Source organism: Babylonia areolata, chromosome 35 (assembly GCF_041734735.1).
Source record: "Babylonia areolata isolate BAREFJ2019XMU chromosome 35, ASM4173473v1, whole genome shotgun sequence".
NCBI lineage: Eukaryota > Metazoa > Mollusca > Gastropoda > Neogastropoda > Buccinidae > Babylonia > Babylonia areolata.
Genome location: NC_134910.1, coordinates 2793209 through 2811524, shown reverse-complemented (window position 1 = coordinate 2811524; position 18316 = coordinate 2793209). Strand labels below are relative to the sequence as shown.

The 18316-nt window shown below is 48.3% G+C and overlaps 1 protein-coding gene across 1 annotated transcript in view; it reads left to right on the top strand.

Moving 5' to 3' along the window:
- Window positions 1-12470, top strand: part of LOC143278084 (alpha-mannosidase 2x-like) — a 76759-nt gene extending 64289 nt beyond the window's left edge. The window contains exons 17-23 of the mRNA XM_076583117.1: window positions 667-789; window positions 2150-2261; window positions 4247-4383; window positions 6425-6566; window positions 9083-9216; window positions 10556-10897; window positions 12269-12470. Coding sequence (XP_076439232.1) covers window positions 667-789; window positions 2150-2261; window positions 4247-4383; window positions 6425-6566; window positions 9083-9216; window positions 10556-10897; window positions 12269-12421 — 1143 coding nt within the window. The 3' untranslated portion in view covers window positions 12422-12470. The remainder of the gene's footprint in view (window positions 1-666; window positions 790-2149; window positions 2262-4246; window positions 4384-6424; window positions 6567-9082; window positions 9217-10555; window positions 10898-12268) is intronic.
- The last annotated feature ends 5846 nt before the right edge of the window (window positions 12471-18316 follow it).

Genomic DNA, 18316 nt, shown 5'->3' with positions numbered 1-18316 from the left:
TGGTGGGGTTATGGTCAGAATTAGGGGGTTCTGGTAGGGTTATGGTCAGAATTAAGCGTTTCTGGTGGGGTTATCGTCAGAATTAGGGGGTTCTGTTGGGGTTATGGTCAGAATTAAGCGTTTCTGGTGGGGTTATGGTCAGAATTAGGGGGTTCTGTTGGGGTTATGGTCAGAATTAAGCGTTTCTGGTGGGGTTATGGTCAGAATTAGGGGTTTCTGGTGGGGTTATGGTCAGAATTAAGCGTTTCTGGTGGGGTTATGGTCAGAATTAGGGGGTTCTGGTGGGGTTATGGTCAGAATTAGGGGTTTCTGTTGGGGTTATGGTCAGAATTAGGGGGTTCTGGTGGGGTTATGGTCAGAATTAAGCGTTTCTGGTGGGGGTTGTAGTTAGAAATAAGGTTTCCTAGTGGTGTTATGGTTAGAAATAAGTTTTTGTATTGGGATTATGGTTAGAAGAAAGTTTTTTGGGTGGGAGGTTATGGTTAGAAATGTTCTTTTCTGGTTGTGGTGAAATTGTTAGAAATGTTGTGGGTTTTTTTTCTGGTGGGGTTATAGTTAGGAATAATGTTTTTCATCAGGGATCTTAATGTTCATCTTGGGTCTGGTCATTCCTGACTGTGCTCATATTACCATGAGTTGATGTGTGGCTGTGCGTGTCTGTGGCAGTCGGTGAAGACGCTAGCGACGGGTCAGGTGACCCGCATGGACCTCCAGTTTGTCCTGTACGGTACCACCAAGGCCAGGGACAAGTCCGGCGCCTACCTCTTCTTACCGGACGGCACAGGAGAGGTGAGGGAAGGGAGACTAACAGCTTTTGTTCTGTTCTCTTTTTTTCTTTTTTTTAATTTTTTTTTTTTTCTTTTTTTTTTTAGGGAAGGGACAGTAGTAGCTTTTGTTTTTTTTTTTTAGGGAAGGGACACCTTTTTTTGTGTGTGTTTTTTTTTTTAAAGGAAGGGACAGTGATAGCTTTCGTTTTTTTCTCTCTCTTTTTTTTTTTTTTTTTCCTCCACCCACCAGGCGCCGTTACTGAGATTCGAACCTGGGACCCTCAGATTGAAAGTCCAACGCTTTAACCACTCAGCTATTGCGCCCGTCGAGTGTTCCTACCAAATTCAAAATGTTCCTACGACAGGTGCAATAGCTGAGTGGTTAAAGCGTTGGACTTTCAATATGAGGGTCCCAGGTTTGAGTCTCGGTAACGGCACCCGGTGGGAAAAGGGTGGAGATTTTTCCGATCTCCCAGGTGAACATTAGTACAGACTTGCTTGTGCCTGAACCCCCTTCGTGCGTATACACAAGCAAAAAGATCAAATACGCATGTTAAAGATCCTGTAATCCATGTCAGCGTTCGGTGGGTTATGGAAACAAGAACATACCCAGCATGCACACCCCCGAAAACGGAGTATGGCTGCCTACATGGCGGGGTAAAGACAGTCATACATGTAAAATCCCACTCGTGTACATACAAATGAACGCAGGACTTGCAGCCCACGAACGAAGAAGAAGAAGAAGAAAATGTTCCCACCAAATGTCCTGATTTTTCCCACAAACAGCTGACAGGGAGAGGATTGGCATGTAAGATAAGATAAGATAAGAATAACTTTATTATCTCCACCTGGAGAAATTTGGTCAGGTGCATTATCACAACATAGACAAGTAAACAACATGGGGACCATAACTGTAAAAGCCAACAACAGCCCCAACAAATATTACGAAGATACAAATGTAAAAAATATCACATACATCGTTTCATACATACATCCACACACTGCAGGTAATAACTAGTATTCTTAATGTAAAAACAGAAAGAATTAAGAAACATTATTTGAATATAATTATAAACATAGCCTACTATACTGCACATTGATTATAATAGACAGATAAGATAAGAATAAAGATGAATTGCGGAAAACCACAACCAGATAATCAGCACACACCCGCACCGCACCCCCGCACCCCACCCCACCCCACACACGCAGATAACTTGATCAAACAAGAGTAATAAACATATGTTCTCAAATAAGAGCATTTCACATATTCGCTTTTAAAAACATTGCAATTAATTATTACATCGTAATTATTAAACAGAAATATATTTAGAATATGGACGTTAGCATCAGACATATTCATTGTACATGTCTGTGGGCAGGTGGTGAACGGCAAGAAGCAGCAGATCCGCATCACCCGGGGACCCATCGTGTCGGAGGTCAGGGTGTTCACCCCTTACGTGGAGCACGTGGTCCGCCTCATCAACACCCCGGGTAGGTTGTCAATGTGTCTGCAGCATCGTCTGTGTGTGTGATGTGTGTGTGTGTGTGTGGTTTGTTCACTTCAAGCATCTCTTCGCTTGTTACATGACAGTAGGTGGGGGGAAATGGTACAGAGTGTTTGTGTGTGTGGGTGGGTGTGGGTGTGTGTCAGTGTGTGTGTGTGTGTGTGTGTGCATGTGTATGTGTGTGTGCACTTGTATGTGCGTGTGTGTGTGTGCATGTATATGTGTGTGTGTGTGCATGTGTGTGTTTTATCTTCAGTTTAACGTCTGTTCACTATAAGTGTTTTTAGACGGGCATGTGTGGGTTTGCATGTATGTGTGTGTGAGTGTGTGCATGTATGTGTTTGTGTGTGTGTGTGTGAGAGAGAGAGAGAGAGAGAGAGAGAGAGAAACTGCAGGTGTGGTAGACAGGGGAGGTAATTAAAGAATGTGTCACCATGGAGAGATAAGGGAGGGAGATAATTCTCTTCATGAAGGCCGAGATGGACAGGTCAAAAGAAGCAGTAGAAGTCGTCGACACAGCCACAGCGACCAGACTCTCTTTTTAGTAGAAGCACATATGCGCTTTCTCATTCTGGTGGAATAGTTGTGGTGCTACTCCAGTTTGTTTCTCCCCTAGAGAAAACTAGGTGTAGAGTTCCTCTCCTTGCTAAGGAAGGAAGCCAGCTCACACAGCCAACTGTTCCTGCCACGTATGAGGAAACAAAAACTCTCCTCCGCAGCAGATTCCGAAGAGGCTGGGTAACCCTGAACGGAGGCTACCAGGCACACCAGGATCCCATCAGGACACTGGAGAGGAGACACCAGACTACCATCTACCGCCTTCGCACAGGACACTGCGGCCTCCGAGCACACCTGATGAGGATTGGAGTGGCAGCCACATCCTATGTGATTACGGCCAGGCTGACCAGACCCCATCCCATATTCTCCAAGACTGCCCCCTGTATGAGAAGATGCGGCAGCAGTCCTGGCCTGGGGGTGCTGACCTCAACACCAAGCTCTGGGGGACGGTAGCCGATCTTCGCTGGACGTCCGAGTTTGTGGCATCCCTCGGACTTCGACCCTGACTGCGCAGCTGTCAAACGCAAAAGAAAGAAAGAAAGAAAGAGTTCCACTGTCTCCCAAGAAAGAGGGACGCCAACAAGAGTGAAAGTGCTTCAATCTGAGTTTACTTCTCGGCAAATATTAAGAGAACTGATTTATAACCTCAAGCCTCCTTTGCTTACAACTGTCAAAATACTAAGGATCACAGTTACACTCGGCAGCTCTTCTCTCCTGTACAAACCTAAATGATGCCAGCTGGTAAACCCACACAGTCAAGAAAAACTCCAATCACTTTTTTGATGATTTTCAATGGAGGCCAGCCACACACACCAGTTAGCAGGCATGCCTCTGCAACATTAAAAGAGAGATCAACCAGGACTGTGCAGACTCTAAGGCTTTTTTTGTGGGCGGTTTTTTTGTTGTTGTTGTTGTTGTTGTAAAATATTGTATTTGTTGTTATATTTGTGTTATATAGTTTCAGTTTGGACAGCGCCACCCTTTTTTTTTCTTTTTTTTCCTACGTGCAGTTTTATTTGTTTTTCCTATCGAAGTTGATTTTTCAACAGAATTTTGTCCAGGAACAACCCTTTTGTTGCTGTGGGTTCTTTTACGTGTGCTAAGTGCAGCTCACGGGACCTCGGTTTATCGTCTCATCTGAATGACTAGCGTCCAGACCACAAACTCAAGGTCTAGTGGAGTGGAAGAAAATATCGGCGGCTGAGCTGTGATTTGAATCAGTGCACTCAGATTCTCTTGCTTCCTAGGCGGACGCGTTACCTCTAGGCCATCACTGCACATGCAGTCAGACTTGTGGGGAAAAGGGGGTGAGACTGGGATTTGGAACCCAGACCTACAACGGACGCCGCATCGGCAGATGAACGTCTTAACCGTTCTGCCCCTGTGCTCCTCACTGTGTGGGACATGTTGCAGGCGTGGATGGGTTATCACTGGACATGCACAACATTGTGGACATCCGCTCCCTCAACAACCGAGAGATCTCTCTGCGCATCAACACCGACATCTCCAACCCGGAGCGGGTCTTCTACACTGACCTCAACGGCTTTCAGGTCAGTCACCAGCACCAGGTTTCCGTACTGTGTTGTGTAATGCGTTACTCTGTTTTGTCACGGCCGATTTCTATGTGTGTAAAAAATAAAAATAAAAAAAAAATTTAAATGCTCTCCACCTCTTCTCCAAGGAGAGCGTGTTGCTACAGTGCAATGACGGGCGCAATAGCCGAGTGGTTAAAGCGTTGGACTGTCAATCTGAGGGTCCCGGGTTCGAATCACGGTGACAGCGCCTGGTGGGTAAAGGGTGGAGATTTTTACAATCTCCCAGGTCAACATATGTGCAGACCTGCTAGTGCCTGAACCCCCTTCGTGCGTACATGCAAGCAGAAGATCAGATACGCATGTTAAAGATCATGTAATCCATGTCAGCGTTCGATGGGTTATGGAAACAAGAACATATCCAGCATACACACCCCCGAAAACGGAGTATGGCTACCTACATGGCAGGGTAAAAACGGTCATACACGTAAAAGCCCACTCGTGTGCATACGAGTGAATGCAGAAGAAGAAGAAGAAGAAGAAAAAGCTACAGTGCAATGAAGGCCCCCCCACACCCCCACACCTGTGTTGACACTATCACAGCAGTCAACCCAAATCAGACCAGGAAGCATTGTGTGTGTGTAGTACTACTACTACAAAAAAAAAACAACCCAAAGACCCCTTCCCCCACTGCCCCCATCAATTATTGAGATAGCCACTTGAAGCACCCAACATGCTTTGAGATGTTTCCGATATATGTGATAGTCAGTCGTGTCCAACTATGACCATCAGAACAGCAGAGGAGGCAACTGCTGTTCCGACTATTTAGGCTAGAATTTGATTAAAGTGGAGAGTGTCTTGCCCAAGTTACATCCCCACTCTCTCGGCCAAGAGGGTTTTAGGACAGTCGGTGTTGGGATGGTTCCCAAAGGCCAACTAGCCCACAAGGCTGCAGCACTAAGAGCCAGTGCAATTTTGCCTCCTAGTTTGAGAGTCATAGTCCTTCACAAAAGACTAAGCTGTAAATGATTTCCCATTGACTGGAGAAACCATTGATTATACAGCTCTCACTTTGCTGTTGGCCCAAATGTAAACTTATGTCAATCTGTGATATAAGCCGAGTGTTGGAATCAATGGACCCGATATAATACAGCACCATGAAAAAAGGTAATAATGATCATAAATGATAATAACAATAATAATAATAAATAATTACAATAATAGTGAATATAATAAGAATATTGTATTGTTTTACTCTCTTTTTTTTTGTCACAACAGATTTCGCTGTGAAATTTGGGCTGCTCTCCCCAGGGAGAGCACGTCGCTACACTGAGAGCACCACCCTTTTTTTTTCTTTTTTTTTTCTGCCTGCTGTTTTATTAGTGTTCCTATCAAAGTGGATTTTCCTACAGAAATTAACCAGGGACAACCCTTTTGTTACCATGGGTTCTTTTACATGAGCTAAGTGCATGCTGCACACAGGACCTTGGTTTATCGTCTCATCCGAATGACTAGCGTCCAGACCACCACTCAAGGTCTAGTGGAGGGGGAGAAAACACTGGCGACTGTGGGATTCGAACCAGTGCGCTCTCAGACTCTCTCGCTTCCTAGGCTGACGCGTTACCTCTAGGTCCTCACTCCACAATAATGATAATGATAATATTAACGATGATGACAGTAATGATAAAGAAATTACTATTAAAGAGACATAATTTGACAACAAACAAGAACGCCAGAGAGTCGACAGACAGACAGAAAAAAACGAAAAAACTTAGCCGTATGGAGAGCATAGGAACAGGAGTCATGATGGCTGCCGGAAAAAAGAGGGCGCTAGCCAGCGGGACAAGGGGGAGGTTACCTACTTCTGGGAGGTTATCAGCCGTAGTACTTTCGTTTTCTCTGCATAGGCGGATAGTAGTTTGCACAGGAAAGGAATGTCAGACCCCTGCCGGAGTCTGCACTAGTTGGGTCACGGTAAGTATGTTATTTAAACGTAATTTTAGATAGAAAATTTCCTTTAAAGATAAGATAAAATGATAAGATAAAAAAAAACCCACAGATGCAGAGACGTCAGACGTACGACAAGCTGCCCCTGCAGGCCAACGTGTACCCCATGCCGGCCGCCATGTTCCTGCAGGACCCCTCCACCCGCTTCTCCGTCCTCTCCGCTCAGGCCCTGGGCGTCTTCCTCATGCAGCCAGGTCAGTGTCGTCCTCCCTCCACACCCTCACGCCCTCACTCCCGTCCACATTCCTGTCCCATCCCTACCCTCACATCCCAGCAACACCATCCAATCCTATCCCCACGCTCCCTCCCACCCCTACCCACACTCCCCCACCCCCCACTCCCACCCTCATCCCCACTCCCTCTGCCACCCAGACTCTCTCCCCCACCCATACTCCCACTCTCGCACCCCCACCCACTCTCCCACCCCCACCCACTCTCCTGTCCTGTTCCTACCCTCATCCTCACGTCCCAGCAACACCCCCACCCACATTCCTGTCCTGTCTCCACCTCCCTCCCACCCCCATCATCTGGCAACAACCCAGCCCCCTGTCCCATCCACGCGCCTAACCTCACCCCCACCATCACTCTCGTGCCGTCCCCATTCTCACTTCCATCCCTCATTCCTCATTTCCACCCCCACTCCCATCCAATCCTATCCCCACCCTCACTCCCACCCCCACCCACACTCCCTCCCACCCCCACCCACACTCCTATCTCCACCCCCACTCCCACCCCCACCCACACTCCCTCCCACCCCCACCCACACTCCTATCTCCACCCCCACTCCCACCCCCACCCACACTCCCTCCCTCCCCCACCCACACTCCCCCACCCACACTCCTATCTCCACCCCCACTCCCACCCCTACCCACACTCCCTCCCACCCCCACCCACACTCCTATCTCCACCCACACTCCCACCCCCACCCACACTCCCTCCCACCCCCACCCACACTCCTATCTCCACCCCCACTCCCACCCCTACCCACACTCCCTCCCACCCCCACCCACACTCCTATCTCCACCCACACTCCCACCCCCACCCACACTCCCTCCCACCCCCACCCACACTCCTATCTCCACCCACACTCCCACCCCCACCCACACTCCCTCCCACCCCCACCCACACTCCTATCTCCACCCCCACTCCCACCCCCACCCACACTCCCTCCCACCCCCACCCACCCTCCCTCCCTCCCCCACCCACACTCCCTCCCACCCCCACCCACACTCCCCCACCCACACTCCTATCCCCACCCACACTCCCTCCCACCCCCACCCACACTCCCACCCCCATCCACACTCTCTCCCCCACCCACACTCCTATCACAACCCACACTCCCTCCCACCCCCACCCACACTCCCTCCCCCACCCACTCTCTCCCCCACCCACACTCCCACCCCCACCCCCACCCAAACTCTCTCCCCCACCCACACTCTCTCCCCCACCCACACTCCTATCCCCACCCACACTCCCTCCCACCCCCACCCACACTCTCTCCCCCACCCACACTCCTATCCCCACCCACACTCCCTCCCACCCCCACCCACACTCCCACCCACATCCACACACACTCTCTCCCCCACCCACACTCTCTCCCCCACCAACACTCCTATCCCCACCCACACTCCCTCCCACCCCCACCCACACTCCTATCCCCACGCACTCTCCCACCCCCATCCACTCTCCCACCCCTACCCACACTCTCTCCCCCACCCACACTCCCTCCCCACCCACACTCCTATCCCCACCCCTCACTCCAACAACAACCCCACCCTCACTCCAACAACAACCCCACCCCTCACTCCAACAACATCCCCACCCTCACTCCAACAACAACCCCACCCCTCACTCCAACAACAACCCCACCCTCACTCCAACAACAACCCCACCCCTCACTCCAACAACATCCCCACCCTCACTCCAACAACAACCCCACCCCTCACTCCAACAACAACCCCACCCTCACTCCAACAACAACCCCACCCCTCACTCCAACAACAACCCCACCCTCACTCCAACAACAACCCCACCCCTCACTCCAACAACAACCCCACCCTCACTCCAACAACAACCCCACCCTCACTCCAACAACAACCCCACCCCTCACTCCAACAACATCCCCACCCTCACTCCAACAACAACCCCACCCCTCACTCCAACAACAACCCCACCCTCACTCCAACAACAACCCCACCCCTCACTCCAACAACATCCCCACCCTCACTCCAACAACAACCACACCCTCACTCCAACAACATCCCCACCCTCACTCCAACAACAGCCCCACCCTCACTCCTATCCCCACCCCTAACCTCATTCCCACCACCCGATCCCCACCCACACACCCGTCCCCATCTCACCTCCACTCCGCCCTGCCCCCCCTACACCCCCCCCCCCCACTTCCCCCAACAACACCCTTTGCCCCACATTCCCATCCACACGCCTAACCTCACCACCACCACCACCACCACCACTTAACCCACACACCCCCAGTCCCACACCCACACCCACACCCTTTCCCTAGTCACACCTATATATGTATGTGCGTGTGTGCGAGTGCTGCACAAAGGGCCTTTTTTATCTTTTTTTTTATGGATGAGACAACAAAAGGGCCTCGGTTTTGTTGTCTCATCCATAAAAAAAATAAATAAAAAAAAACAAAAACCCCCACGGTGTTAGTTTGTTGTTGCTGTTGGCGTGGCAACAGGTCAGGTGGACATCATGCTGGACCGACGCCTGAACCAGGACGACGGGCGGGGGCTGGAGCAGGGGGTGCTGGACAACCGCCTGACACCCAACCACTTCCGCCTGATGCTGGAGAAACGGCACTCCCCCGCACAGGTAAACCACATGCTCCCCTCTACACTCACACAGGTAAACCACACACTCCCTCACACACAGGTAAACCACACACTCACACACACACAGGTAAACCACACACACTCCCCACACAGGTAAACCACACACACACACCCACAGGTGAACTACACACACAGGTAAACCACACACTCACACACACACACAGGTAAACCACACACACACCCACACAGATAAACCACACACACACCCCACACAGGTAAACCACACACTCCCCCCCCCCAGGTAAACCACACACACACACCCACACAGGTAAACCACACACACACACACACAGAGGTAAACCACACACTCCCCCACACAGATAAACCACACACTCCCCCACACAGATAAACCACACACTCCCCCACACGCAGGTAAACCACACGCTCCCACACACACAGGTAAACCACACACATCCCCACACACAGGTAAACCACACACACACACCCACACAGGTAAACCACACCCACACAAATAAACCACACACATCCCCACACAGGTAACCCCCCATCCCCACCCCCACCAGGTAAACCACACTCACCCCAACACAGGTAAACCACACACACTCCCACACAGAGGTAGACAACCCCCCCCCCCCCCAACACAAGTTAACCATACACACACACACACACACACACACAGAGGTAAACCACATCCACACAGGTGAACCACACCCCTCCCCTTCCCCTGTGGACAAGGAACGGGTATTCTCGTACCAGCACACTATTCTAATTATGTTCATTCTTGCTTGGTACTGTTGGCATTCTAAACTGAACCGTTTGCGGATTCCGGAAGCATGAAAACAAAGCTTTGTTTGACCGATTAGATAAACGCTTCCCTATCTTCTTTCTTTTTTTTTTCTTTTTTTTTTTTTTTTTGCTGCGCATAGAGTTGACTTCATCCAGATTTTTGCTCCTTATAAATATTATTATTAGTAGTAGTAGTATTTTTTATGTGTTTTTTTTCTTTTTTTTTTCCCCCTCAATGTCTGATTAAGTGCGTTGGGTTACGCTGCTGGTCAGGGATCTGCTTGGCAGATGTGGTGCAGCGTATATGGATTTGACCGAATGCAGTGACGCCTCCTTGAGCTACTGATACTGATACAATCTATTTTTGCAGTTTTAGTGAACCATCCTGTGGTTGTTGTTGTTTTTTTTTGGGGGGGGGGGTTGTGTCTGCAGTAGTCTCATGTAGTGCTGGTGGAGGGAAGTTGTAACAGGCATGTAGTTGTGGGGGAAGAATGAGTTAACCTGTGCTGGTCGTTTCATCATGGTGTACCTTGCCTTGTGTGTGTGTGTGTGTGCGTGTGTCCTCCCAACAGTCGTCCTCCCCAGCGGTGGCCTACCTGTCGCTGCAGTCGCACCTGGCCTCGCTGCAGCTGACGCAGCCGCTCTTCGCCATGCCCCTCCACCACCCCCACCCCGACCCCCCTGCCGTCGCCCCTGCCCCCTCCTCCTCCTCCTTCCTCCCTGTGGTCGCCCCCCTGGCCAGGCCGCTGCCCTGCGAGCTGCACCTGGTGAACCTGCGCACGTTGCAGAACCGCGACGACGACCCCAACCTGAAGTACGTGCCCAAGGAGTCGGCCGCCCTGCTGCTGCACCACCTGGCCAGCGACTGCGGCTTCCCCCTGTACGGGGCCTCCTGTCAGGTCAACGACGGCAAGGTAAGGTCAGAGGGGTGGTGGTGGAGGTGGTGGGTGGGTGGGGAGTTAGTGTGGTGTTGGTAGGGGTTGGGTGTGTGTGTGGGGGGGACTGGGAGATTCCTTTTTCTTTTTCTTTTTTTTTGCCTTGTTTGTTTGTTAATGGGTCTCTCGGCTTATATCACAGATTGACATAAGTTTACATTTGGGCCGACAGCAGAGTGAGAGCTGTATTATCAGTGGTTTCTCCAGTCAATGGGAAACCATTTACAGCTTAGTCTTTTTGTGAAGGACTATGACTCTCAAACTAGGAGGCAAAATTGCACTGGCTCTTAGTGCTGCAGTCTTGTGGGCTAGTTGGCCTTTGGGAACCATCCCCAACGCTGACTATCCTAAAACCCTCTTGGCCGAGAGAGCAGGAATGTAACTTGGGGCAAGACACTCTCCACTATAATCAAATTCTAGCCCAAATAGTCGGAACAGCAGTTGCCTCCTCTGCTGTTCTGATGGTCATAGTCGGACACGACTGACTATCATATATAATGGGTAGGAAGGTGAGAGGGCGTGCGTGCGTTGAGGGTTTGGGGGTGATGGTGAGGTTGTTGTTGACCTTGCTGTTTGTTTGTTTGTTACCAGGGTAACAGTGGGAAGGTGAGAGGGTGTGCGTTGCGGTTTTTGAAGGGGGGGAAGGTGGAGGGGGGGGTGTTTGTTTGCATTGTTGTTTGTTTGTTACCATGGTAACGATGGGGATATGAGAGGGTGTGTGTCGGGGTTTTTGGAGGGGGGTGGGGGGGGATTGGGGGAGCTGTTGTTTGTTTGTTACCAGGGTAACGATGGGGATATGAGAGGGTGTGTGTTGGGGTTTTTGGAGTGGGGGGGGGGCTGTTGTTTGTTATCAGGGTAACAATGAACAATGGGGATATGAGAGGGTGTGTGTTGGGGTTTTTGGAGGGGGGGGGGGGGGCTGTTGTTTGTTATCAGGGTAACAATGGGGATATGAGAGGGTGTGTGTTGGGGTTTTTGGAGGGGGGGTGGGGGGGGGTGGGCGGGCTGTTGTTTGTTTGTTATCAGGGTGACGATGGGATATGAGAGGGTTTGTGTTGGGGTTTTTGGAGGGGGGGGGGGGGGATGGGGCTGTTGTTTGTTATCAGGGTAACGATGGGATATGAGAGGGTTTGTGTTGGGGTTTTTGGAGGTGGCGGGTTGTTGGGGGGTGGGGGGGCTGTTATTTACCTTGTTTGTTTGTTACTATCAGAGATGTTGGTGGTTTTACACTGTATCGTTATGACATCACTGTCACTGTTTTTCTTCTTCTTCTTCATCATCATCATATTGTTATTCATTATTATCGTGATTATTACGATTACCATTGTTATCATCGTTACCATATTACAGGTTCTCTTCTCCGAAATGTTCACTGACCTCAAGGCGACCCAGACTGAGGAGACCACCTTGACCTTGATGCACAAGGTGAAGGCTGTGGACCCGAGCCGGCAGTACGCCATCCCCCCGATGGAGATCAAGACGTTTAAAACGACACTCTTGTGACAGCGTGTTTAGCTGGGCTGGGGCGGATTGTTGGTGGGACGAGGGGTGAAAGCGGTGAGAGCAGGGTGTGGGGGCGGGGGGGGGGGCCTTGTGGAGGGGTGGGGCTGGGTGTCAGGGGGGTGGGGGGTGGGTTGGAGTGTTGGTTCTTTGTTTGTTGGTGTTGGGGTCGGTCTGTTCTAACTGCCTTTTGTCACTGGGTGTTGGGTTATCTTCTTATTTTTTTTTCTTTTTTTTTTTTTTTTTCACACACTTGCTTTTATTGATCCATATGCATTCTTGGTCTCTCTCTCTCTCTCTCTCTCTTTGTCTTTCAGTGTCTGTCTGTGTTTCTCTCTCTCAATCTCTCTCTCTCTCTCTCTCTCTCTCTCTCTCTCTCTCAGTATTTCTTTCCTTCTGTCTTTGTCTGTCACTCTCTCTACCTCTGTTTCTCCCTGTCTCTCTCTTTGTCTGTCTCTTTCCTCCCCACCCCACCCCCCTCTCTCTCTTTCTCTGTCTCTCTCTCGCTCTCTGTCTTGCTGATCCTCTTTGTGTGTGTGTGTGTGTGTGTGTGTGCTCCATCCTATCTCCAGGTCTATGTCAGTGTGTGTGTGTGTCCCTGTTTTGTGTTTGTGTTTTTTTCTCTCTCTGTCTTTCTGTGTGTCCACTTTCTGCTTCTGCTTTTTTTGTTCGCAGGTCATTCCCCCTTGACTCTTGGCTGAAGTATGTCAGTTGGAAACTCTGTAGGCGTGTGTGTGTGTGTGTGTGTTGTGTGTGTGTGTTTGATGTGTGTGTGTTTATGATGTGTGTGTGTTGTGTTTTGTTTGGGGGTTTGTGTGTGTGTGTGTGTGTGTTTATGATGTGTGTTTGTGTGTGTTTATGATGTGTGTGTGTGTTTATGATGTGTGTGTGTGTTGTGCTTTGTTTTGGGGTTTGTGTGTGTGTGTGTGTGTGTGTGTTTGAAGATGCATTCATGTTGTTGTTGTTTTTTCACCACCATTGATGTGTTATACATTTACATAAAAAAAAATAACCATCCTCAGAATTTATATTTTCACCTCCATACATCTCTCTCTTTTGTCACTTTCTCTGTCTCTGCATCCTCACTCTCTCTCTGTTTCTCTCTCTCTGTCTCTCCGTCCCCTCTCTCTCTCTCTCTGTCTGTCTCTCTATCCATTCTCTCTCACTCTCTCTCTGTTTAACTCTCTCTCTCTCTCTCTCTCTCTCTCTCTCTTGCCATTCTCACTCTCTCTCTTTGTCTGTCCGTCTGTATGTTTCTCCTTCCTCACCTATTGTCTGCGCCCCCCACCCCCACCCCCCACGAACCCCCCAACCCCCCACCTTTCTATTCACTCAGGTCTTGTTGACAAAGTCGAGAGCTGTTCAGGCCCTGGCGTTGGACGTTAGGGTTGCTTCGTCTTCATCTGTGTTAGCTCTCAGAGAAGCAAGAAGCCTTCTTGGGTATGGACATGATTTTTTTTTTTTTTTTTTTTTTTTGCTAGTCATGTTTGAGCGGCTTGTTCAGTCTCCTGTACAGTCAGAATAGATTTTTTGTGGGTTTTTTTTTGTTTTTTGCATTTGTATTTCTTTTTATTACAGCAAATGCGTGAAATTCTGGCTGCTTTCCCCAGGGAGAGCACATCGCTTTATTACAGCGCCACCCTTTTTTAAAAAAATTTTTCCTGCGTGCAGTTTTATTTGTTTTTCCTATTGAAGTGGATTTTTTTCTACAAAATTTTGCCAGGAACAACCCTTTTGTTGCCGTGGGTTCTTTTACGTGCGTTAATGCATGCTGCACACGGAACCTTGGTTTATCGTCTCATCTGAATGACTAGCGTCCAGACCACCACTCAAGGTCCAGTGGAGGGGGAGAAAATATCGGCGGCTGAGCCGTGATTCGAACCAGCGCGCTCAGATTCTCTCGCTTCCTAGGCGAACGTGTTACCTCTAGGCCATCACTCCACATTGTTATTGTTGGTGTGGTTTTTCTTTTGTTTTCATCATCTTCTTCTTCAGGAGCCAGTTGCATTGCTCGGACGGAAGATTGCCTGGCATGGTCGTAACCCGCTACTGCTAACTGTGCGTAGTATGGAATTGACCAGTGGCGTAGTTCGGTCAACGTAGGCATTTAGTCAACGTGCAGCTGTCAAAAAGTTAGAACCAAGCAATGGAACTGGCTCCAGTTATGGTTTGGGTTTTTTTTTGGGGGGGGGGGGTTGGGTTTTTTTTTACCTTTCCCCTGCTGCCTTCAGTAAACTATAACATTAGGAACTAGTTCTTTGGCTGCATTTGTACATTGCTAGGTTAGAAATTGGAGTTGTGATTTTTTTTTTGATTTTTTTTTTAAATTTTTTTTACTACATAGATTACCAAATGTATGTGATAAAAAAAATCAAATGAAATATGATCTAGTCATGTAAAATGCCTTAATGTTAAGATTCTGAAGGTGTCTCTTTTTTTCTCTCTTTTTTTCTTTCTTTTTTTTTTCTCATGGGAGAGAGTGAATTTGTTCTGGCTGCTTGTGACTGTCTTCTTTCTCTGCTTCTGCCTGTCTGTCTCTCACTCTGTCTGTCTCTCTCTGTCTTTGTCTCTCACTCCGTCTCCGTCTCTCACTGTGTCTCTGTCTCTTATTCTGTCTGTCTCTCACTCCCTCTGTCTCTGTCTCTCACTCTGTCTTTGTCTCTCACTCTGTCTGTCTCTCCCTCTGTCTCTGTCTCTCACTCTGTCTCTCTTTGTCTCTCACTCCCTTTGTCTCTGTCTCTCACTCTGTCTCTGTCTCTCACTCTGTCTGTCTTTGTCTCTCACTCCCTCTGTCTCTGTCTCTCACTCCCTCTGTCTCTCACTCCCTCTGTCTCTGTCTCTCACTCTGTCTCTGTCTCTCACTCCCTCTGTCTCTCACTCTGTCTCTCTTTGTCTCTCACTCCCTCTGTCTCTGTCTCTCACTCCCTCTGTCTCTCTGTCTCTGTCTCTCACTCCCTCTGTCTCTGTCTCTCACTCTTGTCTCTCTTTGTCTCTCACTCCCTCTGTCTCTCACTCTGTCTCTCTTTGTCTCTCACTCCCTCTGTCTCTCACTCTGTCTGTCTTTGTCTCTCACTCTGTCTCTCACATTGTCTCTCTCACTCTCTGTCTCTCTTTGTCTCTCACTCCCTCTGTCTCTCACTGTCTCTCTTTGTCTCTCACTCCCTCTGTCTCTCACTGTCTCTCTTTGTCTCTCACTCCCTCTGTCTCTCACTCCCTCTGTCTCTCACTCCCTCTGTCTTTGTCTCTCACTCTGTCTCTCACATTGTCTCTCTCACTCTCTGTCTCTCTTTGTCTCTCACTCTGTCTCTCTTTGTCTCTCACTCCCTCTGTCTCTCACTCTGTCTGTCTTTGTCTCTCACTCCCTCTGTCTCTGTCTCTCACTCCCTCTGTCTCTGTCTCTCACTCTGTCTCTCTTTGTCCCTCACTCCCTCTGTCTTTGTCTCTCACTCTGTCTCTCTTTGTCTCTCACTCTGTCTCTCACATTGTCTCTCTCACTCTCTGTCTCTCTTTGTCTCTCACTCTGTCTCTCTTTGTCTCTCACCCCCTCTGTCTCTCACTCTGTGTCTCTCACTCTGTCTCTCACATTGTCTCTCTCACTCTCTGTCTCTCTTTGTCTCCCACTCTGTCTGTCACACATGTGTATGTCTGTAAATGGATCGGTTCTACATCAGGTAACACTTGGCTTGCTGCTTGCAAGAATATCTCCCCCCCCCCCACCCCCCCCCCCCCCCCCCGACCCCCCCACCCACCCCCACCCCCCAAAAATGTAGAAGGAACAAAAAAAGATCTTTGTAACTACCGCATTAATAGAAGAGGAAATACTGAGTGTGCAGCATGTAGTGCATGCGATAGATTTTGATGACAAGTGCTTCACTGTCACCAGTGATTTTGCCGGGTCCGGAATATCCTGTTTTGTGCAAAAAGATAGTGTCAGCTAGGTTGTCGCATTCCTTTAAAACCGGAAAGTGGTAAAGTTGAGGGGATAAACTATTGTAAGTTCATTCAGTTGATGTTTTTATATATACACATGAGCTTGTGTGTGTGTGTCCATGAATTTGTGAGTGAGAGACGTGAGAAGCCGGTGACTGCTGAACTTGATTTCACATATTATCGACCACCTGACATTATGGTGTGTCACCAGGTTGTTGGTTGGTTTAATAAACTTTTGAGATTCTTTGGCTGCACTTGTACATCATTCTTGGAGTGGTGTGTTCGGATTTGTGGAACTGATTGAAGGGATTGTTGTAAGAATAGTACAGTCCTGTTATGTTGTAGTGCATTATTTTTTTTTGGGGGGGGGATCCGGCGAAGAGTCACCATTTTTTTCATTCAGTTGAATAACAAGACTCGTTGTTTACCAGCAATGCTTTTAATGCTGACCGTTCCGTTATTGTCAACCATTTACGGGTTCTTGAATTGCCCGGCTTACTAATTTTTCTAATATCTTTTTACACAAATCAGCTATTATTAAAATGTCTGTTTACACAAATAAACTATTATTAAAATGTCTGTTTACACAAACCAACTATTATTAAAATGTCTGTTTACACAAATAAACTGATACGTGAATAAATGAAAAGATATTACACCTGGCCCAAGTCGTGTGCTGCTTGTTCAGCAGTATAGATTTCGAATGGCGTTGTGCTTTTCCTCACCATTTTCCTTGGTGTATGTTAATCATGTTATGATTATGTTGTTTTAATTTTAGTCACACAGTTGCACGCACTTGCGTGATGTTTGCTTAAGATGATTTTTGTTATGAATTTTTTTTGAGGGGGAGAGTATCATGCTATTCAAGTCTTTGGCTGTAACATTATATATATATATATTTTTTCTTTTAGATTAAAAGAATTTTGTCTTTTTTTGTTGTTGTTGAGAAGTCAGTTTGCTTTATGCAGTGCATACTTAAGTTCAGCAGTACTTGTGAGAGAGGCCATATGAGGATGCAGCAGGGTTCATAAATCAAAGCAACTGTGTGTGTGTGTGCATGTGTGTGTGTGTGTGTGTGTGTGTGTGTGTGTGAAAGTGCATGATTGCTTACATGTACTCTGTACGTGTGTGTGTGTGTGTGCATGCATGCATGCTCAAATGTGTGTACTTATGTGTGTGTGCATGGATCTACAGGTTTAAGGTTCGTGTAGCTGATGTTAAGCTCTGACTCCGTGTCTGGCTCAAATTCTCACCTTTTTTTTTTTTTTTTCTAAAGGAACTGGACCATTATCGCTGATACAGAAGATATTCCCTCCACAAGGTTCACTCTGTTCCCATCCTACATGTGTCTGCTACAGAGGTGTGTGGTTCACGTAGATTCTGACACTGTATACCCCAACACTCAGCTTATATCACAGATTGACATGAGTTTACATTTGGGCCGACAGCAAAGTGAGAGCTGTATTATCAGTGGTTTCTCCAGTCAATGGGAAACCATTTACAGCTTAGTCTTTTGTGAAGGACTATGACTCTCAAACTAGGAGGCAAAATTGCACTGGCTCTTAGTGCTGCAGCCTTTTGGGCTAGTTGGCCTTTGGGAACCATCCCAACGCCGACTGTCCTAAAACCTTCTTGGCCGAGAGAGTGGGGATGTAACTTGGGCAAGACACTCTCCACTATAATCAAATTCTAGCCCAAATAGTCGGAACAGCAGTTGCCTCTTCTGCTGTTCTGATGGTCATAGTCGGACACGACTGACTATCATATATATATATACCCCAGGAAATGGAGTTTGCCTCTCTGCGTACAGTGTAAAGAACGTTGCCTCCCTTCGTACATTGTAAAGAAGGGTCATACACCTAAAAGCCCAGTCATGCATTGGAATGATCGTGGGACGTACAGCCCATGAACGAAGGAAAAGAAGGAATGGGAAAGATCAGCTGGCTTTCAGAGTGGACAGCTGCTTAT